A 22,684-nucleotide genomic window follows, 5' to 3' on the forward strand; every position below is an offset into this window, starting at 1 on the left:
GTCTTATTTGCTTTTCTATGTACCATCATTATCGTCATCAACACTACCATTCTTCTATTCTTGATCGATTTCCGACATATGTCGTTTGTAGTATATATTTCTCTGTCGTTTCCATGATTCAAGAGTAACAACACCAATAAAAAAAATTAAAAAAAAAAAAAAAAAAAAAAAAAAAAAATATGGATTTTGAATTGACAAATGACAAGCAATGTGGGAAAGGGTATTTAAAAATGTGATTGGACGGACAGATTCAGTAGACGAATGAGGAAGTGAATGTGAAAAAGAAAGCGGGGAGTGGATGAGAGATATCAAGCACGTTAACTCTGAGCATCGGAAGAGAAGAGAAGCAAAGCAGAGTAATGAAAAACGTGTTTACAACAAAAGATAATGTATTAATACACATAAAAGAGTAAAGTTACTCTTTATCATTGTCCTTGAACGTCGTATGTCACACATGTACAAGGGGATTTTGGCCAGTAAATTTAATGATCCACTTCAACATTAACCATAATTCATCCTGCATTGTACGACTCTCACTGCTCAAAATAAACTGATTTTGAACTAATCAACGACTGTCCCTTATCGCTTTCTCGAGATACAGGTTCAAGATTCACCCGCCATGACTAAAATCATTGACTCTACCATGACCACGAAGATCGACCGTAAACTATATTACACGCTTGATTGCAAACACGTTAATTATTTATTTATTTGTTTGCCTGCTCAATTTTAACGGCAATCAATCAACGCTTCTGCCTTCTACCCCCTTTTTTTTCCTATTGTCAGAAAGAAAGGGACGAGTAGCGAGGTAGATGAGACCCAAGACAAATCCTTGAGCTATTCTTTTGAAGAATGATAGGGTCAATTGAGTCGGTCATTGAGAGAGCGTAGATGTCTTTCTGTGTTACTTCCGACATACCATTGTTTTCAGTTCTCTGGGCGTGTTTTTGTTTGTTTATTCGTTCAGACACATGGTAACGTCTGCGATATAATAAACAGAAGATAGCGCTTACTGTCCTACTGTGCTAACGTGGCAGCCAGCATACATTATCAAGTGAACAACTCTTGCAATCCCACACAAATCCGCATGGCGATATCTCCGGGTCTACTTCAACTAGGCTTTATCTTCTGTGTTTTCTCTTTTTCTTTCTTTCTCTCTAGCTCTAACTCTTTATCAATCTGTTCCTTGCGCTCACACACCTTCTTCCTGGCTGTTTTCCTTAATTCTTACTTTTACTCTCCTCCTTACTCTTACTCAGGATTCACTACTCCATCGGGATCTTTACCAAACATAATCAATGTCTTTCGCGTGATCTCAAGCTTCTCTTTTCTATCCTTGTATTTATTTGTGTGTGTGCATTTTTTTTTTTTTTTTTTTTTTTTTTTTCATAATCAACAGAGCTTAGAATGGGTGCCAACATATCAGGCGATGACTTTGAGGCAAATGACAAGGAAGTCTTTCAGTCTTACAGGATCCCTCCCAAAGCATATAAGAAAAAGGGTAGCACAAGCAATGCTAACAAGAGCGGGAGCGACTCTTCAGTACCCGTTTCACCAACTTCAGTAGAATTCAACACTTTGCCATCCAGCTGGGATGGACTACAACAGCATAAACAAATATACAGGGCTGTATCTGTGTCATCGGCTCTTAGTAAACCACGTAAAGATCGTCCAATCTCTCATCCACCTTCTATTCTCTCCAGAAGTTCGTCAACATCCTCCCTTAATCTGTCGATCGTAAATGCTGCTGTAGCAGCATCTTCCATGTCCTCTTTATACCCATATTCAGGAGGCATAATGAGTGCACCGCTACCCATGATGCTTGGTGGCCTAAGCGTAAGCCCTAGGGCTAGCACGGCATCAGAGTCGAGAATAAACAGTGGAGACTCTACTGGGTCCGATACCTATGTTCCAGTACACTCAATAGGATCTGGCCTAGGTTGCGCAACATTTGTCAATGGAAAATGGGTCGAGATGGAGCTTCACAGTAACCATTCAGCTCAAAACATCGCCACTCCTCTATATCTACATGGCAACTACACTGTACAAGATTTTATATCATATCAACAGCAGCAGCAACAACAATTCCTTGAGCAGCAACAATTTGAGTACCAACAAATGCTAATTCTTCAACAACAGCAACAACAGCAGCTGAAACAACACCTGCATCAGCAGCACCATCAACACTTTCTCCAGCAGAACCAACACCAACAACAACAATACACTTCAACTGTATCTCGGCTATCTCAGGATGATTTATCTTCACAAGTTACTGGAGTGGTTTTACAAACTAAAACATGGCGACCAGTTCGACACCCAGACCGAGCTGTTAACAACAATAGCAGTCATAACCGTGATGCCAGTCAATCTATTACCGCCCCTTCCGCTTCTTCAGCTTCCTCTCTTCAGCGTCAAGCAAATATTAGTGGACCGCTAGTCTCTACAGGACTACAGAATCTGCCACACTCCCAAGTGGCGTTGGCAAACCAATCGATGCAGTGCAATGGCGCCACGCCTCCAGAATCGTCCGTTTCCAATTACAACGGGGCAATGTCCTCTTATTCTAGCACGGGGTCACATTATGCTAACATGCTGGCTATGACCAACGTGTCTCCATACTCTTCTTCTTCTTCACTGTCAAACTTGGGAGTAGGAAGAGTAACAGAATCGGACTTCAAATCCATTTCGCAGCAAAATAGCAGCCACATCTTCCCCAGTGCGTCTCCTCTAGCGACCTCTACGTCGGAAGCAATAGCGCCATCATCGACAAGTCCCAAGTCCAACAAACTAGGGTTTACACTAGGTCAGTTGGCTTCAAAGATTTTGCCGTCTAGACGTCTTCTTAGGGGACGTGAGTATCATCCAGATAAAACCTTGCCATACCTCCTACCATGCGATGAGCAGGAGAGCGAAAGGTATAGCTTGATTGCATGTAAACCATTGAGCTAGTTGTGTTGAATCAATCTATGCGCTAATTTATTGCGCGGTTTTCCCTATCTATACATATGACTGGATGTTTACGATAGGTTGCTATTACAGCACTATGTGATTCGGTATGCTCTTGGATCAAACGTAATTGCTCCCATCGACACGTCGGTTACTGGTCAAGTCCTTGATTGTGGTTGCGGCCCAGGCACTTGGGTTATGGTATGTTGCTTCAACATCGTTTTGTTTAACAATGCAAGCACCATTTAGTCGCCAGGTATGAGAAAGACTTTTTTCATTAATCATAACAATAACAATTTTACTCTCTTTTTTAGGAAATGGCAACTGAGTATGAGAATCTCGATTTTTATGGCTTCGACATTTCGCCAATGTATCCTTCAGCAATTCACCCTAAGAATGCCCATTTTTCAATGGGAAATATCCTTGACCCTGAGATTCCTTTTTGCTCAGACTCTTTTGTATTAGTACATCAACGCAACATGCTTTTAGGCCTCACTCAGGACGCTTGGCCTGGAGTTGTGCAAGACATGTACAGATGTGTCCTTCCCGGTGGGCAAGGATGGCTCCAACTTTCTGAGGTGGACCCTATCTGGTCTCGCCCAGGCCCTGTCTCGAGGTCGTTTCTGACAATGCTAAATGAAACTGCTCAGAACCGGAATGTTGATGTACATCTTCCTCAGAGGCTGGACCAGGTCCTTAAAAGCGTCGGCTGTGAAAATGTAAAGATGATAATGGTTGAGATCCCAATAGGACCCTGGGGAGGGAAAATCGGCATTTTATGGCGTGATGTCTTGAAGGCAGAGATGGAAGCACTCAAGCCTGTAGTCTTACAAGCAGAATTAGAAAATGCTATCGCACGTGGCCAAGATATTGCGGTCTCTGGAGCCGAGATGACCACAGGTGAAGAATGGGACGAAATGATGACTCAAGTGTGGGCTGAGATGGATCATTACCATACATTCTCTAGAGTTTATCTTGCATACGGCCAAAAACCATGATTAGTTCGTAACTCTGTTACATAAACATGTATCATCCTCGAACAGCTAATGTTACATTGTGGTGCGTTGCCCTGTTTTTCTTAACATGCGCTTCTTTTTGTGCAATCATGACATCGATGTGCATTGTTTGTTTTGAAATATGAAAATGATGGCGCCTGCTGGTGTTGATTGTGTCTGTTACTTGTCTGTTCTTTGTCGTACCAATCTGTCTGTCTAGATTTGTTCGACCAGGGGGAAATCAATTTAAAAATAGTTTTCCTGCACTGCAGATCCTTTTTTTTTTATTTTTTTTATTTATCCCGTCGTTTGAGGGAAGGTCGCATTCGCCAAAGCAAGCGGTCAAGAGAATTGGATTCTTCTATAGTACTGCATTTACTGCATATCGGCATCTTTACACAGATGTACTCTAATTCTGGTCAGCTGGGAGGAGAGCCACACCTGTCTGCATTGTATGCATCTGAAGGGACCAAAGACATGAGGTAGCCTTTTCTTTTCTTTTTTTTCTTTGTTTGAAAGAAACAAAATCAGGCAGAATGACCTGGCCTATTTTATAAATGGATATTTACCTTTTGTCCAAGCACACAACTCTGGCACGTTGTCCGAGTGCTCTTTAATTATATGTTTCTGATGAATTCTCACATCACTCCTCTCTCTCCTCTTCAACTCCCTAACCTCTCCACTTACTCTCACCCGTATCCCCACTCCTATAGCATTTACCATCCGCCTCCCTTTTTCTTTCCCTTCTCTCCTTTTTTACCTATTAGTTAATATCATATTTATTGTCTACTAGACTTCATATCTTTCATTGTGATAAGATTTAATTTGACCATTACATTGTGTTCATTGCAATGCACCCCATATCGGCTACAGTTACCAACGATGGTTCGCTTGCCATTACTGTCGCTGCTATAGACTTAAACCCACCACATGAGGTACTTATTCATACAACTAGGCCACAATGATAAAACTTTCCATTCCCGCCAGTTTTATTATTACTGTTTGAAACAAAATTTTGAAAAATAGTATGGCACTAAAAGATTAAATATCACATATTCGAATAGACCCTGACCGAGGCTGTTTCTGCAGGTGTTGCAGAGTCTGTTGATGACGAGCAACCGGAAAAGACTGCCAGCATAACTACCTCTACAACTGCAACAACAAATACAACCTCTAATTCTGGAAATAGAGTAACAAACACCGATGAAGCAGGAGCGGAGGAGGCATCCGTGCATCAAGAACCACACGACGCTATCGTATTTTATATGAATAATAGCCCAAAACAACATAGTACATCGTCCAAGAATAGTGAACTCATTGGTGATGATGACGATGACTTCGATATGGAGGAACATGGCCATGATCACACAACAATTCGTGGAGCTGACAATAGCACATTTAAGAAAAGCAATGAGTCGCTGGCGACCGTTGCTGAGAGCACTATCGAAAAGATTGTTGGGATGGCCATGGCAGTACCAGATGCATTACTTTCTCCAAATGAGCAAGAGATGGACCCTCATGAGGTCATAGAGACTGAGGTTTTTTTGGACGACAATTATGGTGGTAATGGTGACCTGAGAGTAACATCAAGCGATGCAAGCGATGCCAGCTCCAATGTCATTACATCAACACTGACATCATCATCATCCTCATCCTCAGAATTGTCATCCTCATCCTCAGAATTGTCATCCACATCTACGTCCGTCTCATCATCTTCTTTATCTTCGTCCTCTACACTCGCAGACTCTTCTTCTCGTCGCCCTTCTGAGATTGGCACATCCAAGGATATTCTCACGGAGGGACAGGCATTTGCTTATGTGGGACTCTGTCTCGTAACAGCCAACACTCTCTTCCTGGCTCTTGAAGGAACTGAAGCTGCTCATGCCAAGGAAAGCCTCGAGAGCTTTGTTTCCAAACTCATTTATCGTCTATACAAGCACTTGGACATTGATGCAGACAGTAGGTTTCTGGAATGTTTAGATGGTTAATACTTGATATTCCAGTAATATTCTTTTCGGAGCATTCTAAACATCAAATCATATCACATCGTGTTCATATCAAATAATCAAATAATGCTCTCCTCTCTTTGTTTACTCTTCTCTTTTCATACTCATATCGTACACTATTCCTCTGGCTATTAACCTTTTTTTGGGCGATCCTATCATGAAATTGGCTAACAAAAATTTATTGTAACGCTTCCTAACCAATAGCACAGCGAACAATTGCACAGTTGCCTCAAATGATGATCCAGCCCCAAGATCTTCTCGAGTCATTTGTTGCAGACGGAACGCAGCGCGTAGTGTCCTCACAGCAGGTGGATCAAACTAATGTTTCACTCAATGGATCCTCACCTGCCTCTTCTCAACATTCTCGACAGCCCTCGATTACAAGCCTAAGCAGTCTTAACAGTATCCAGCAGCAGCCACCATCGCCATCTTTACCATCAGAGAATGACCCGATCTGGGAGAATAGCAAGCCTCACAATACTTCACCACTCTCACCTTCCTCCGATAGTACCTTTTCTAATAATACCTCCCCTGTTGAAGCCTCTATGGGTGAGTCTAGCAAATCGGAGATTGATGGAGAGAAAGAGGAGGCAACATCGCCCACGACAACTTCAGCAAGTCGTCCCCCGATTCGCCATTATGACACTCCAAATGGCTTTAGACTGTCTATTGGCAGTCAAAAAGCCATTACTGTGGACTTGCGTTGGACATTAATTGCAGATCTCTTTTTGATCTCTATCTCGGACTCTATCTATGATGCCCGTGCTCGGGTGTTGCTCAAGGCAGTCGGGACTCATCTTGGACTTGAATGGGACGAAATCGTTTTATTTGAAAAAGGAATCATGAAGCAATTACAAACCACAGCCAGCGACGGTCTTTTGAAGCCAGATACGAAATCCAGGAACAATGAGATTCGTAAAAAGAGGATGATCATGATGGGATTAGCAACAGTGGGTGGTGGGCTTGTCTTGGGACTTTCAGCTGGTTTGTTCGCTCCTGTCATTGGTGCAGGTATTGGTGCAGTCATGGCAGGGGCACATATCACAGGAGCCACAGCAACAGCAGCCTCCGCATTCCTCGCTGGCAGTGGTGGCGTCGCTGTTATTACGAGCGGGGCTGCAGTGACGGGATCTGGACTTGCAATGAAGAAGATGGCTAGGCGAACTGCAGGCATTGACCGATTTGAGTTCCTGGCCCTCCATGATAACAAAAGAGTCAATGTAATTTTGACGATCTCTGGCTGGTTAGATATTGGTGAAGAGGATGCATCATTACCTTTTTCAACCCTTGATCCGATCAATGGGGATCACTTTGCGCTTCTGTGGGAACCAGATATGTTGATGCAATGTAAGTTTTTTTTTTATAATTTTTAAACTCTCCATACTTCAAGAAGGCTCATGTTGAAGCAAATTATGAATGGTGTGCTAACTGGATTTGTTTTGCTCTATTCATGACAATGTCCCCCACTCCCTCCCCCCCCCCCAAAAAAAAAAAAAAAAAAAAAAAAGTGGGAAATGCTTTAAGTTTGCTGGCAACTGAGGTTATTACCCTAACGGCACAAGAGATTCTAAAGCATACTCTTCTCTCAGCTTTACTATCGGCTTTGGCCTGGCCTATGGCTTTAACCCGCCTTGGATATCTCATCGATAACCCATGGAGTATTGCGTTGGATCGCGCCAAGCTAGCTGGACTCGTCTTGGCGGATTCTCTTCTAATGCGATCTTATCTGGGTTTCCGCCCAGTGACTCTTGTAAGGAAAATTCATAGACAAAATCCATCCACTTTAACCTTTCACGATTGCAAAGTGACTTCATCAGACACCCGACCCCCATATTTATGTCCCTATTTTATTTCAAACTTTATAGGTTGGGTACAGTCTTGGTGCGCGTGTCATATTTTACTGCTTGATGGAGCTTGGACGGCTGGATGCATTTGGAATTGTGGAAAACGCGTATCTCTTTGGAGCGCCAATCACAGCATCCGAGACGCAGTGGCGTCAGGCCCGTAGTGCAGTAGCAGGCGAGTTTGTGAATGGCTATCTCCGGAATGACTGGGTCCTAGGATTCTTATTCCGCGCGACAACAGGAGGGTTGGGCACAGTTGCTGGTCTTAGACCAATCAAAAATGTTCCAGGATTGAACAATATGGATCTCACGTCGCATGTGGAAGGCCATCTAGACTACCGTGTAAAGGTTCCATTGTTAATGAAGCTAATAGGTCTCAAGGTTACTTCGGAGTCATTCTTGGACAAGGAAGAGGCTATTCTCCATCAACGCTCACTTAAGATCAATCCTAGCGAGAAATTAAGAGCACCCAAACCATTGATGCCATCCAAGGCTGAGCTGGCAAAGTCGGAGGCGTTGACTGAGAATGAAAAGATACAACTTGAGATTGCGTTCCGAAGACCAGCTCCCAAAGCCAAAGTACCTAATCTGGATGAACTCAAAGGTCTGACCCCTGAGGAGAAGGAGGCATTACGCGAAGTTCTTATGAATGCTGCCGCACAAGGAGGAGATGTATCCTCACCTCTGAGCTCGCACTCCAAGTAGAAGTGATTTATCAAAGATATATTTGTAATTATTAGAAATACTGTAACATTTCATTCAATAAACTAGAAGTTAGCGGCTCGTTTTTGATCAACTTTTTAAATTGCCTTCTCAAAAAGGGTTTTTTATATTTCATATTCCGATCGAATCTGACAAGCTCTAGTCTCCAGCATTTGACCATCCACCATGACAAGCTATCCTCTTGTGGAGATAGTGGTTGAGGACAGCTTGGCCACAATCACTCAGGGCGCCAAATGGGTGTTGTCGACATTACAATTGCCAGGAATAGTTGAGCAATATCTAACGCCGTTGATACGCTTTTTCTATCGCAAATACATGGAGTCACCGTGGTTCGTCCGCATGAGCATGTTGGGTTGTGGGATACTGAGTATCCTTCCTGCTACATGCTTTTTTGGAAGCCTATTGATGGCTGACCTGGGCTTTTTTATCATAAGTGGGAGTGTTCTGATGATGATGCAGGCAAGTGTATTGAAGTAATTGTTCCTTGTCTCAGTCTGAAGCATTTTAAAAGTACAGACTGGTTAACTATCTCGACAGATATGCTTGATAGGGCTCGTCGTTCCGATACTTGCCCTTACAATGATTACCGCTCTTGTCCTTTTAAGCATTCTTGGCATGGCAGTGATTATATTGAATCGTTCCATCAAATACATTCCATAGTACACATTATCCCATTCATCTTCATTCTTGCCAGCCTAAATTATAGTTAAACTATTCAGTTTAGCCCCATTTGCTCGCACTGCCATTTTTTTTTTTTTTTTTTTTTTTTTTGGCTGGACACGAACACGCAAGCAATGTCGTGTGAATAAGGAATTTGAGAGCAAGTGACCCGAATAAGGTCATTGTGTCGTCTTTTTTTGTGTTCTTCATTCTTCTTTCCAAATTATCACTTCCATCTTTTTAAAAAAAGTATGGCCTACAACTATCAGCAGCAACAGCCCTATGGCCAACAGCAGGGATATAATCAGTACGGTCAGCAGGGTTACCAGCAGCCCCCAGGTATGTCATTATGAGAGATACAGAATCGTTGAAATGACTACTCTTCCTTCCTCCTCTACTTTTCTCTCTTGGGACGCGGCATAAGTACAGCAAAAATAACAAACTCAACGCAATGAGGCACATAAAAAAAAAAAAAAAAAATTGGAGTGGGATACAATCAATTCAATCATCATCCACAAATCCGATGTCTACTGGTCAGACATCACGAAATGAGAGGTCGTGCCTTTGATTTGTAGGCAAGGAATATGGAAAATCCTTGATCCCTCTTACTAGAAACTGTTTTACCTTTTATTCCCACCATTAATTTTTTTTTTTTTTTTTTTTTTTTTTTCCTTCAATGAACAAGCTCCTCCTGCGACTCCTGAGGCCAGCTTGAGATACTGGTTTGATGCCGTTGATTCTGATCGCTCTGGTCAATTGAGTACTGAAGAGTTGCAGCGAGCTCTTATTAACGGTGAGTACTTTAGGGTTTGAGCATTTTCTACTTTTCAATGGATAGTAACCATTATCATTCAAGTGCCAGGACAAAGGCTGACATTCCTTTTTTTTTTCCTTTACATTGCTAGGTGACTGGAGCCCATTCAACATCGAGACAGTCCGTTTGATGATGAATATGTTTGATACTGGTAATCATCTTTACTAGGTTTATATAACCATGACATGTGTCGTGTAATCGAAAAAGGAATCAGAAAGTACGAATGCTCATCAATTGAAATCGCCTATTCTCTTCTTTTTTTCTGTAGACAACTCGGGTCTTATCACCTTCCCTGAGTTTGCAGGTCTCTGGAAATACATTGAGGACTGGCGCACATGCTTCCGTGCCTTTGACCGGGATGGCAGCGGCTTCATTGATTTCAACGAGCTCAAGACAGCTATGCATTCGTTTGGCTACAATCTATCCGACCACTTTTTACAATTGATCATCAAGAAATATGATAAGAGAGGTAGGTTCTAAGCCGTATAAAAAAAAAAAAAAAAAGAGCGGGCTGGGATTATTGTTTATGTGCATAACTCCCTCTCTCCTCTTAATTATGAGAGAGGAAATAGAGGGAGGAGGAAAAAGATGAAAAAACTTTATGGAAATGGACTCCTGATACTGATGCCTTTTAGGCAAAAAACCTGAAGGTCGCGGCGATGTGTCCTTCGATAACTTTGTCCAGATTGCGGTCACTGTCAAGAGTCTTACGGATGCTTTCAAGAGAATTGATCGGGAGGGTAAAGGATACGCCACTATTGGGTACGAGCAGGTCAGTATCAAGTCGTCTATATTACCATGCTGAATTATCTTGATCGTCCGATGCTTTTAGTACGCTCCCATTCTCACATTCTTCCTATACATTTTCATGTTGCTTTCTGCAATCCATCGGATCTACACAGTTCTTGGAGCTCGTCGTCAACAACCGTTAAACGTGTTAATCCCGTCATTGTCTCTTTGGACTTCAAACTTTTTTTTTCCTTTTTTGTGAGCTACTCCTAAGGCGAAAGCAAAGCCAAGATTATACATCGCATTGTGATAGTCTTACTCATAATAAAATACAAATAAAATCTATACTGTCATCTGCAAGAGATCAGAATAGAACTTCACGACCCTGCGTTTGTTTATTTACATCTCTAGGTACTCTTAAGGAGTGACTGAGCATACGTCAATAATAACTTTGGCATAATAACCGCCTCCAAATAAGCCAACGATGGCCCCGATTATTAAGGTAAATGGGCTAAATGCAGCCGCAATTCCCAAGGCGCCTACTGATTGCATATATGCTACAAATCCACCAGCAGGGACATAACCTCCATAGCAGGCCATGCATGTAGCCGCACATGTTCCAGCATAGATCCCCTCGGCTCCAAATCCAAGCGCAATAGTCAACAGAAAAAATGCCACTGGCAATGCTACGGCGCCGAAAACAGCTCCAACACATATCCATGAAATTATCTTTCCAATACACGGAGCCCAAATGCTGACGTTCTCTCCGATCCATGCCCAAGGCGCCGTGAGAGTAGCTTTCACGTCTTCCCAAAATTTGAGAAGAGGAGCGAGTAATCTGTCTATTCTGTCTATAGTATCGAGGTCTTCATCATCCTGCTCGTCAGATGGCGGCACTTCTACCTCTAATACATCTGATTCCTCTGATTCCTCTGATTCCTCTGATTCCTCTGATTCCTCTGATTCCTCTGATTCCTCTGATACTTCTGATTCCTTCGATGCTCCGCTCAAAATGTCTGTTACAATAGATACAAAAAATGTCGATTTGCCCTCGATCAGTTTAGCACCCAAGTCACGCGTAATTGATAGGACAGGAATAGAACTCAAGGGATCATCTTGTTTCCAAGAATGAGGTAAAACTGAGCCTGAGAGTAGTTGGCCACTTGTGCTATAAAACAAAACAGCCAGGGCTCCAGCCTACAAAAAAAAAAAAAAAAAAAAAAAAGTGAGCCACATTAAACGCTCGATGGGCGTATTAAACATCGATGTCCAGCCTTTTTACCTTTTGAGCATATTCAGTCACTGTCCAAAGATCGCAGGCATTACTAGGATCTTGGACAATAGCAATTCTACCCATAACACTCTGGTGGTCCTCAACATGACATCCATTACGGCCGATGTCTTGGACCTTATGGTCAATCAGAGTAACCGATGGACCTCCATACATTAGACCTAAAGATTTAGAGTGATTATGCGTCAACAAACGACAGCAACGCCAATAACAAACAATAATAATAATAAAGTGCTACACACATACATACTTTGGAAGTCAACATTGTTGATATAGACCACCTTCTGGTTCCTAACGTCTTGCGTGTCAAGACTCCACAGACGTGGGGCTTTAAGCTCTTGCCAGACAGGAATATCTTGGTTGCCCACGTTGTTTGTTTCGGAGGTAGATACATCGTCTACTTGAACAAAATACGTTGTAAAAGCTGTAGAGGATATACCAGACTGAAAGCGTCTTTTTTTTTTTTTTTTTTTTCTTACTGGGAGAACGGGAGTATCGGGACCAAAAAAATAGAAACACAGCGAGCAGTGAAAGGAACCAAAGACTAAAGGCCAGGATTAACTTTCTTCTTCGTCGCCCGCCGTCGCGTTTAAATTTGAAATACAGAGCTTCATGAACAAAAAGAAGAAAAAAAAAAAGTCATTTTAATATCTTTAATTCTTTTTTTTTTTTTTTTTCTTACATTTAATCAATCGCTTTGGAGATGTCGTTGTACATATTTACTTTCATCCTCTTCGTAATCACGCCACCCTAACAGAATCAGTCAATTAGCATTTTTTTTTTTTTTTTTTAAAAAAAAGGCATGGTTTTTTAGGCATTGTATTGACAATGAGGATTTGCAGAGTCGATAAAATTTACACAGCAATTGAATTTTACCAGCCCTACGTGAGTCTAAGAAATCCTCAAAGAAGCCATGTTGTTCTGAAGAGAGCATTTTACGATAGGGATAATCAGATGTGGATGAAGACTGTCTGAATGTCTTCCGAGCTTAATAGGATGGGGGTGTATTTTAAGGATAGGGTAAAATTCAAAGGGAAAGGGCAAAGATCAAAGGGAATAAGAGAGAAGGAGTTAGAGCCATCATTTGTTCAACTTTACTCCAATCCTTCCCGATCAGCACCTTACCGAAGACAGGCACAGACCCCCTAAACGCGTCCTCCTTTTTCGACTTGTGACTACTTTTATTCTGACCAAGAAAACTATCCAGGACATCCAGACGCATTTGAGCACCCACTTATTACCTCTCTCCAGAGCCAGTTGGCTGCACTTATCAGCCGAATCAGTGCCTTCTTGACAGGCTCTGGCTCCAGTCCATCCAATCCTTACCTAGTTGCTATAGAACCAGCCTACGCCTAATAAAGACCTAAATTATGATGTTTATCAGGTATTTTGAGAGGGGAAAGGAATAAGTGACAATCCTGATCTCATACGGAAGATGTTAACATGCCCAACTGAAAGTTCTGAGAGAGTCATGCGCGATAAAAGATAGAGCTAGCTTTACAACCATATGGAAGGAAAAAAAAAAATCCAATAGATGATGATGAAATGCTCAAGCAGAGGTGATACAGTCCATTGTACAAAGGAACCAATACAACGCTTGGTTTTAATCGAGAACCAGCTCAAAAGTTAGAGATATAGCTCATTCACACCTGGACGCTCTCACGTTTAATAATGGTCACCAATAGCGACGAGGTAGATCAAAGATATAACCGCATAGGAGTATCATGACTACCGTTCATAGTCATCCACCAGAATCCATAAAGCAACTGTTTTATTATTACTTTATTCATTAATGATGGATCGCTTGGGCGCTCCAAGTTTAATTCGACCTTCTACAGGTGGATTTCGACTTAGTCGCATCTGTCGACGTTCTGCTTTTATCTCCAGCCAACGAGCATGTCGCTCAGTTTTAAGGCGTTCAAGCGCAGCAGCAACCTTTTCCTTTCTCATCCGCTCCTTGGCTTCATCCTGCTCAGCTACACGCTCAGGACTGAGTTGGAAATCTGTCCTTAAAATTCTCCTCACCGATTCACTTGAAATATTAAAATGTTTGGCTAATTTATCAGTAGTCCATTCTTCTGGAAACTATTAATAAAGAGAAACAAAAAAAAAAAAAAAAAAAAAAAAAAAAAGTAATAATATTAATAACACAATAATAACGATTATATATACTGATGGTAAAGACAATAAAAAATAAAAATAAAAATAAAAAAGCAGTTCTACAAGATGTGCCATTGTTGCAAAACTTTTACGCTTACTTGCTTACGGAGATATCGAACCTCCTCCATAGCTTGTCTACTGATCCTCTTCTGTGGGATCCATGCCTTCCCTAACAGTTTCTCTTTAATCGCCAATTTATGTTTCATCCAGAGAGGCATAGAGTCTTCTTTTTCTTCTTCACTCATACCCTTAGAGTCTTTGTGAAGATGTGGGTTTGGTGAGAGGCGGCCTCGAGTCAAAGATCTATGATTAGTCCTCTGACCGAGCACTTCCCTCGCTTGCTGATCACGCAAAGTGTTACGTTCATACTTTGATATCCGTTCGCCAATATGACCTTTGGATATCCTGGCAGCCGTCAATTTTTTGGTCTCCTCCATGATCTTGGATCGACCCTCTGGAAAGACAAGCGAAGCAAACTCAGTGACATCTAGACCCCAACGATCACTTGCTTCTCGCATAGTATTCGAATCACTAAATGCATCTTTCGAACGAGTGTATACATGTTTTGTATCCTCTATTGATGACCGTTGATGAATATCACTTGTATCATTTGATGTAATAACCTCAGCCTCAGGTCTTGAAAGGAGTGATGCCCTACTCACACAGAGCTTTCTAATAAAACCCTGCTTGTTACAACTAAGCGCCAGCGGTTGGATGTTACAGTTACTATAAACTGCAGGCACAAATGATGTAAGGTACTTTCTTGTTGATGAAAGCATGAGGTTGCAGAATGGAATTTGGAGACTGTAGAGTAAAAGAAGCTCCTTTTTCCTTTTAGTCAATAACAAACGTTTGAAAAAAGACGGTCACTTTAATTAATGGTTATGGATAAAATGCAATTTTCTGTCTATTTTTTTTTTTTTTTTTTTTTTTTATCTAGCTCCATGCGACCACTTTGTGATGGTCTTGTCCATGCTGATACAATGAAGCAGCAGCGCCTTGCATTTCACTATGATGACCATAAGGGGTCAAAGGTGGGCCAGCAGTGGTTGTGGTCCTGTATGGGTTTGCAGCAGATACAAAGGATCCTTCATAAAGTCCATTCTGGGGCAATGCCGGCTGTGGTGAGTGTGCATCCATTCCTCCGAGCTCCTGTACAGTGTAGCCAAAAGAAGATGAAACGGAAGATGCAGACGTTGACGATGGTGTTGGCTCTCCTGCTGAGGTGCCTACGCTATTGCCTACACTCATGCCAGATTCATTCATGGGATGTCCCGAAGAGTTTGTGAACGAGTTCGGATATGGAAAGTAGCTCTCTTGAACTTCCGTCTTGACAAACACCTGATCCGAGAGTCCGCCAGGAGCACCAGCCGCACTTACACCTACAAACCCATTGCTTTGCGGAGGGTTGTTGTAGCTCTGATTAAAGTAAGCACGAGAACTATCATCCTGTTCGTTCGAGTTTTCTTGTGGTGGCTCAAGCTGGTTATCGAATGGATGTCTTGGACTCAATCCTGTGGGGCCCATCATCAAACGGGGCGTGATGGACCCGAAACTTGGCTGTCGTTGTGTAAAGTATGATGAATGGCTATGCTCCTGCGGGGAATGCTGACCTTGATACTGGTGCATGGTAGGGTATCCGGTTGTGGGTGATGAAAAGGCCGAAGCTTCATAAGTCGAAGAAGGCGAGGACATAGATGAACCATCGGTCCATGCACTTTGATGAGAAGGATAGCGATAGAATGATGGTGTAGGTGCTGCTGTAGGACTGTACTCGCTGGTGACTCCAGGTGAGACTGGTGAGAGTGGACCTTCTACACCTCCAAAGCCCAGAGAAGACACGTCGACGCTCATACCAGCGCCAGCGCTGATACTATGGCTTCGACTGTGTGTTCCTGGGAAATGGTATGGGTGTTGGCCGATGTTAGAAAGACGCCTTTCGCCTGCGGAACTAGGTGACAAAATTTCATCCCTCTCAGGAGTGTCAATATAATGACCTGGACTTCTTCCACGCACCACTAAAGAGTCTGATTGTGAGGAGGCAACACAGAAGACCTGACCATCCTCTGTGTGTGCATAGAGGTCTACCATCAAGATATAAAACTGTTGCGCCGCACGTCGTTTGCCGTTATTGGCGGTTGCTGTCTTGAACTGTACACGTTCAAACGTGACAACAGTCTGGTTTGTATTAGCTCCTGTCAAGGTCAAGGTACCACCGCCTCGAACAGCACGAAGACCAGGGACAATTTGTGGTCCCTTGTCACGTTTGGGAGTGTGCTGGATCAGGTCAATCTTTTTGTCTGTACTCGCTATCTTGGAAGTGATGCAGATGGAAAAACTGGTTACTACCGCCAGTCGAGATGTACCATGACTGGAGGCACCATGATCATTCAGACGAAGACCGTCCAATGAGCCAATCATGCTGTTCGTGTCACGTTGAGCACTGAGCTCACCCTGATCTGGGCTCGTTATAGGATCCTTCAATTCGATAAGGCATGGTACCTCGGACTCTTGTGAGTGATCAAAACCAAGGATACTAAATGCGGTACTGACTTGAAAATAATTCCGGCGATAACATGTCCAGATTTTGTTGGCTGTAAAGAATCCTCTGTCAATCCTGGCCATAACTCGCAATTTATACCTGTTGTTAAACAATTTGAATAATAATAATAATAGTAATAATAATAGTAGTAATAATAATAATAGTAACTACAATGTAAGTGCAGGTCCAGAATATCTCCCGAAACAAAAGCATTTCTCTGCCGCCATGTAAACATGAAAGAATACTTACGACTGTGTCTGATTCATGTTGTAAAGGCTATAGAACTGCTTTGTATTTGAAAAGAATGGACCATCCTCAACCATGGCGAGAGAGCCAGCCCGACGAGCTCGGACAACAGGGTGTGGTACGGTGGTTGATCCAGAGATGGAATTGCGATGATGGATGATGGGTCCATCTGTGTTGGATCTGAAAATAAAAGAAATAAAATAGGTTAATTGAGGCACAGATTTTCAAAGAGTAAAAGATTTGTACAGAGTCTAAGGACTTACGCGTAGGGGTTGAAAGTAGACGATCCATCATTGTCAGTCCTGACTATACCTTGCGGGAATGATGGAAGACTGTAGCGATGGTCCATATTTTCATAATCAGGTCTAGGATGGGTCGTAGTGACGATTAGATCAAGTTGCATATCCGAGACATGTCCGATCGCATATTATTTTCACACACCCATGTCAAAAAAAAGATAAAAAAAAAAAAAAAAAAAAAATGGCGCTAGTTTAATGCTGATTACTATGATTGTGAGCATAAATATTTACCTCGTGAATAGTGTTTGTCCTTGCTCTGAAGATTGATACCCAGTATCAAACTGAGAGTGTGTGCTCTGATCCTGCTCCTGGTTATAGTTGCTATGGCCCATGTAACGATGATGTTCCGTTCTAACAGATCAGAAGAAAAAATAAAAATAAAAAAAAGAAAAGAAAAAAAGAAAAAAAAAACGGGTTTTGTTTTGGTTATTAAATTGAATGATGTGGAATGATATGAGCCGTTTGCATCGTACACAACCATTGGTTGATACTTTTATTTTATTTTTTTTCTCTCAATTCAAAGAAGAAAGGCGCGTGATAGGCTGAGCACTGGCCATGCCAAATGAGTGAAAGAGTGAATGTCCGTTCGCAAAGCAAAGACAGCCCTTTGTTATGCATGTGTATTCGGCCGAAGGTATCGATCACACTTCCCACCACTTGCATTTGTGTCTTTTACATTGTCCTTTCTTCCTTAATACTCCACTGTCAAGAGGCTAATCTGGCTGGAAAATCAAGGAAAAAGCCTTTGCTGATTGTTGTCAAGAGCAATTTCTTTTTTCCTTCCAACACAGCAGTGGAGCACTACATCACCAAATGTACGTCAGGTCATGTATCAACTTTTTTTTTTTTTTTTTCTCTCTCTCTCTCTCTCTCGATTATAAAGCCTTTTTCCTCCCCCTTCCCCTGCAAGATTTCATATCCATTAATCATCAAGAGGAGAAACACACGCAAACAAACATTAATGCATAAAATCACATAGGCAGAGAATATTCTTAACTTTGGCTCTGGTCTTTTTTTTTTAAAAAAAAATAAACCGACGATCTCCACTCATATTGTAAAAAAAAAAATAAAAAAAAATAAAAAAATAAAGAAACTTACATTGGGGTCATAATTGCCAACCCTGTCAAGCCTTGCTGAGCTCGAAGGTTTTGTTCCGCAAGGGTTTGGCCAGGCTGTAGAGGGTGTGGAGGATGCACAGGGTGGGCCGAATCTATTATTGGATGGAATGTCTGACTGTGCTGGATTGCTGGCATAGAGCTTGATAATTCATGTGAATAATGTGCTTGATAAACAGTAGGATTCTCATATTCAGATCCTGCCCTTGCTTTCGTTTTGACTTTGATCTCCATATTCGACTGGAGCTCTGACCCGGGAAGACCGAGGACTACGCTTGGTGCCCCTGCTGGTGGGGATGATGACGATGAGGAGGGTGAGGAGGATGAGGCGAATGCCATTGGAGGATAAACTGCTTTTTCTTTGAAGGAAAGGGGAAGAGAACTATGAGATGAATGAGTGTCTACGGTAGACAGGAGCAAAATGCTGCAGATAAAATTGCTTCGGAGAGAGAGCGGGTATAAAGACAGTGCACAACGGAGGAGTTGATACAGTAAACGTAGACGGAATGTCTTGAAAGAAAGAAAGAAAAAAAAACAATTCGTAGTGTAGATTGGTACCTGAAGTAGCGAGCGGTGCCAGGAGCCAGGCGTAGTGTAAATGGAAGAAGAAACAGGTGTTTTAAAATAATTTTTCTGGAACAGTGACGGTCCAAAGAAACAGAAATAAAAGGAGACCTCTCACGAGAATGAGTTAAAGTAAAAGGAAGGTGATGAAGAAAACAAATGAATTCATTAAACTATTTGCAATTGCTATACGTTGAAAAAAAAAAGGAACTATGGTAAATAGTAGTAGGAATAGTAACGAAAGCGTAGTGGCGTTGGAGGAGTGTTATGCTTTTGGCTTTTGGCTTTTCTTTTTTCTTTTTTCTTTTCCTGTCGGTCGTAAAGAAAAATAAATGGTGTTCACGCTACACAGAAATGACGCCGAGACTGGGTAGAAACGGAATGAGAAAACAAAGAATGAGATGTGGTTGACGGAAGGACAAAGAGAGGAAAGGAGTATATAAAAAAAATTTTTTTGTTAAAGAAAAAAAAAAAAGAGAGAAGAGAGAGGAGAAAGGAGGATGGAGGATGGAACAACAGCTTTTCCCTAGCAATCCACCAACTTCTATAATTCACACATCTATCCCATTCGCCCCAAGCCTTGGAAAAAAAAAAAAAAAAAAAAAAAAAAAAAAAGATGATGATGCACGAACCCGGCGATAAGAAGGCGTGTATGCGTGTGTTTATTTGAGAGGAGGTGCTGTGTGTGCATACCCATGATACCCATGCCTCTCTCTCTCTCCTAAACATTCATTTTATTCCCCACCTCCTTACTTTCTCATAGACTTTGCATTCGTCTTACTCAAAAAGGTAAAATATGAGTTCACAGATGTAAGTGTCATCAATGCTGTTCACCACAGAGATCAAAAAGAAAATAACACTTGCAACAGCAAGCAGTTTTAACGGGCGATGAGAATAAAACGACGGGCACCACGAGAAGGGTGATGGGTCGAGTGCCCGAACTAGGGACCAAAAAAAAAGCAGTTCAGTAAAAAAGAAAAAGAGAGCCAAGATTGACTATGCAGAATCCGGTTTGCTATTCCGCAAGCTGAGAGGATAATTTTATGCTCGAATGAATGCGGGTGATTGAGTAGAAGATGAGAAATATAGGAATTGAGGGGTTGGGCCAGGATGAGTTCAATCGTCAGCGTGTCATTGGGGGAACATTAAAGTTTTCTAGTGCTCTCAAATCAAGCATTCGCTCTCTTTCACATCAACAACCGTTCACTGTCCCATGCTTTGGCTCTCTCTTTAATTCACCCTTCACATTATTCTTCCTTTCAGTCCTTGCTCCTCCGGCTTTATCATCTTATTCATACTGATAATCATATTGCATGACACGGTCAAAGTGAGGAAAGGTTGCGCAACCTTTGTCCTTTCATTCATTTGGTCCGTCATCTTCATTTAATTATTCCTATTAAATGTACATGTACATTTATATATATACAATAGAATGGCCAGAACAGAGAGCAAAAAAAAAAAAAAAAAAAAAAAAAAAAGCCCCTGCCATCTGGCTCGCCCACACGGTCTTTTTATTCATTTATATATAATTTCCAACACCGTTTATTAACGTGGCATTAATCTTGTTTCCGAGCCCCAAGTATGCATTGCTTGGGTTGCTATAGTTCAAAACACATGTCACAGACTGAATCTTCCTTGTATCAAAGGCTCTACAGGATGCTGCTGGACAAAAGTCGGTGTGGATGTAACATTTACAATTCTTCTTATTCATTCATAATCTATCATGTCAGTTTTCTTTAATTTCAAAATTCACTTTTTGCCACCGTCAAATGTGTTTTGAAGGAAAAAAAAAAAAAATTAATTGTGCTGACAACAAAGTTAAAAAAGGACGTAAACATACACAACAAGCGCATGCACTGTTTTGTAAACCACTAACAGACCTTTTAAAAGCTCTGATGTAATAGAGTTGAGTATGAGGGCCTTCAGCTGGAGATATTGATGACAGAAAGATATAAAGTAGCCTCTGGTTCTAGTCCAGCCAATTTTTAGCAAGTGACATTAAAGTAGAACAAGTCAGGAATTCGAGTGAGCATCAGGTGAAAGTCGCTTGACTGCCCTCTTTCCGACTTGCTGTTACTGTCTCCTGCAATGAGGAAAAAAAAAAATAATGTTTCTTGGGAAGTTGAGAGCCGAGAGTGATGTGTTGTAAAAGCCAAATTAAAAGGCGATCAAGAAAGAGCAATTAGGGCTCCAATAATGTATTTGTATTGTCCTCGTCATTTGGTCATGCACATATTGTAAAAATATATTGATTGAATTGGCCCCAGAAAAAGCGCGTCACATTGAATGGGATTTGTGTATTGAATCGGTGGCTGATTTTGGCCACCAACTCATTTAAAATTCTGAGCCGACCAAATCAATTCAATAATTATATGTTTTTAGAATATGTGCATGACCAAATGACGAGGACAATATATATATAATATACATGTCACCTGCAATTATGAGAATATGAATTGGAGAAAAGTGCGCGCAAGAACAATCTTTGACCCACTCTGATCGTAGAAGGGCGCAATAATATTACATTCTTATATTATATACGTCTGAATACATGAGATAAAATAAGTATAATATTTAAATAAAGCTCTTTCACTGGCTCATGTCCGATGGCAACATAACTCCTTCTTGGCTTTCCTTTCTTTTACTGTCTACCAATCATATGTAGGTAGATCGTTGACGCCGGCGTCGCCAATAATGCTACTGGCCGTTCATGCATGGGGCAGGCTCTGAAAAATACAAGAAAAAAAAATGCCCACTAGTATTTTTTTGAGAATTGGTAAAAAAGTGTGTGAAAAAAAAAAAGAAAGAAAGAAAGAAGGAAAGAAAGAAAGAGAGAAAGGTAAGATTGGTATAGAATAGGGCGCTAATTTGACATGGATAAGGTGGCAAAATTCTTCTTTGGACAGTCTTTATAATTTAAACGACGTGCGTTCGTCGTATTGAAATTGCGCCATGTAAAAGAGAAGTTAAAGAATGTGATGGCACTGTTCCTAGGACAATAACAGGGAGCCATGGGACGTCTGAACTCATTCGAATGAAAAAACAAGGGGGCTGCTTAGTTTACTGTCAAAGATCTTTAGGAGGCTGCGCCTGATAAGAGATGGCATAGCTATTAGCTATGCTCACTTTCAGAAGAGCAAGTATAAGACGATTGCTCAAACTGGATATAAAGGCGAAGGCCAGAGAGAGCGATAATTATTATTCTTTACAATCGTTTGTTAATGATTGTTGTTACAATTGTAGACTTTCCATTTCGGGGTAATCTTTGATCAACTAATCTGTCTAAAAGTTTGTATGGGGGGGGGGGACATGGCCATCTCTGTAACTCCACCATCGTTTTTTTTTTTTTTTTTTGTTTATGTTACTCCACCATCATCGCAATTGTGCGTTTCTATACTTTGTCATGTGCCTCCGGATTGTTAGATCCAGCCTGCAGGATAACATTGTTTTCTGCAGTAAAATATTTAAATATTCAGGCATATATTTATAACATTAATAAATATCGTAAAGGATTTATCCATGAAAAATAATGAGCCACCAAACCCGCATTTTTTCTTCCTTTGCACCAACTTTATGAACAATCTTTAGTTATTCCTATAGTTATTCCAATGTGACAGCAATGGAAGTATTTTCTACTATTGATTTTCTGACACATCAGTCTGTGCGCATATATAGGCCAAAACCGTTGCACAATCCTTGGGTGGAAGGAATCGAGTATACATTCCGATAGTGGGATAGTAGGATAGTGGG

General features: G+C 41.4%; 6 protein-coding genes across 6 annotated transcripts; 3 read left to right on the forward strand and 3 right to left on the reverse strand.

Moving 5' to 3' along the window:
* Positions 1-2,850: 2,850 nt before the first annotated feature.
* On the forward strand, positions 2,851-3,530 carry BCR41DRAFT_285719 (S-adenosyl-L-methionine-dependent methyltransferase; the record flags this gene model as incomplete). Its single annotated transcript, XM_022020274.1, has 3 exons — positions 2,851-2,915; positions 3,027-3,147; positions 3,261-3,530. Coding segments are annotated over 3 exons (456 nt in total), but the record flags the coding sequence as incomplete, so codon positions are not given.
* A 951-nt stretch (positions 3,531-4,481) lies between these two features.
* Positions 4,482-8,572, forward strand: BCR41DRAFT_344770 (hypothetical protein). The gene is made up of 5 exons (XM_022022592.1): positions 4,482-4,876; positions 5,006-5,900; positions 6,152-7,294; positions 7,456-7,697; positions 7,813-8,572. The coding sequence occupies exons 1-5, from the start codon at positions 4,793-4,795 to the stop codon at positions 8,494-8,496; spliced, it is 3,048 nt and encodes a 1,015-aa protein (XP_021885864.1). The 5' UTR covers positions 4,482-4,792; the 3' UTR covers positions 8,497-8,572.
* Positions 8,573-9,367: 795 nt separating this feature from the next.
* On the forward strand, positions 9,368-10,987 carry BCR41DRAFT_330736 (hypothetical protein). Its single transcript, XM_022021766.1, has 6 exons — positions 9,368-9,513; positions 9,860-9,967; positions 10,080-10,139; positions 10,257-10,457; positions 10,639-10,760; positions 10,891-10,987. Exons 1-6 carry the CDS (start codon positions 9,426-9,428, stop codon positions 10,918-10,920), a joined length of 609 nt encoding a protein of 202 aa, XP_021885865.1. The 5' UTR covers positions 9,368-9,425; the 3' UTR covers positions 10,921-10,987.
* A 77-nt stretch (positions 10,988-11,064) lies between these two features.
* On the reverse strand, positions 11,065-12,942 carry BCR41DRAFT_383059 (hypothetical protein; the record flags this gene model as incomplete). The annotated part of the gene is made up of 6 exons (XM_022027412.1): positions 11,065-11,914; positions 12,000-12,169; positions 12,259-12,405; positions 12,488-12,620; positions 12,736-12,758; positions 12,885-12,942. 6 exons carry the CDS (start codon positions 12,940-12,942, stop codon positions 11,135-11,137), a joined length of 1,311 nt encoding a protein of 436 aa, XP_021885866.1. The 3' UTR covers positions 11,065-11,134.
* An 848-nt stretch (positions 12,943-13,790) lies between these two features.
* On the reverse strand, positions 13,791-14,686 carry BCR41DRAFT_366863 (Neugrin-domain-containing protein; the record flags this gene model as incomplete). Its single annotated transcript, XM_022026254.1, has 2 exons — positions 13,791-14,093; positions 14,267-14,686. 2 exons carry the CDS (start codon positions 14,684-14,686, stop codon positions 13,791-13,793), a joined length of 723 nt encoding a protein of 240 aa, XP_021885867.1.
* A 340-nt stretch (positions 14,687-15,026) lies between these two features.
* On the reverse strand, positions 15,027-19,079 carry BCR41DRAFT_68321 (hypothetical protein). Its single transcript, XM_022030977.1, has 4 exons — positions 18,929-19,079; positions 18,424-18,752; positions 16,960-17,047; positions 15,027-16,809 (listed from the first exon to the last, which is right to left on the reverse strand). Exons 2-4 carry the CDS (start codon positions 18,707-18,709, stop codon positions 15,105-15,107), a joined length of 2,079 nt encoding a protein of 692 aa, XP_021885868.1. The 5' UTR covers positions 18,710-18,752; positions 18,929-19,079; the 3' UTR covers positions 15,027-15,104.
* Positions 19,080-22,684: the final 3,605 nt, after the last annotated feature.

Source organism: Lobosporangium transversale, assembly GCF_002105155.1.
Source record: "Lobosporangium transversale strain NRRL 3116 chromosome Unknown BCR41scaffold_2, whole genome shotgun sequence".
Taxonomy (NCBI): Eukaryota; Fungi; Mortierellomycota; class Mortierellomycetes; order Mortierellales; family Mortierellaceae; genus Lobosporangium; species Lobosporangium transversale.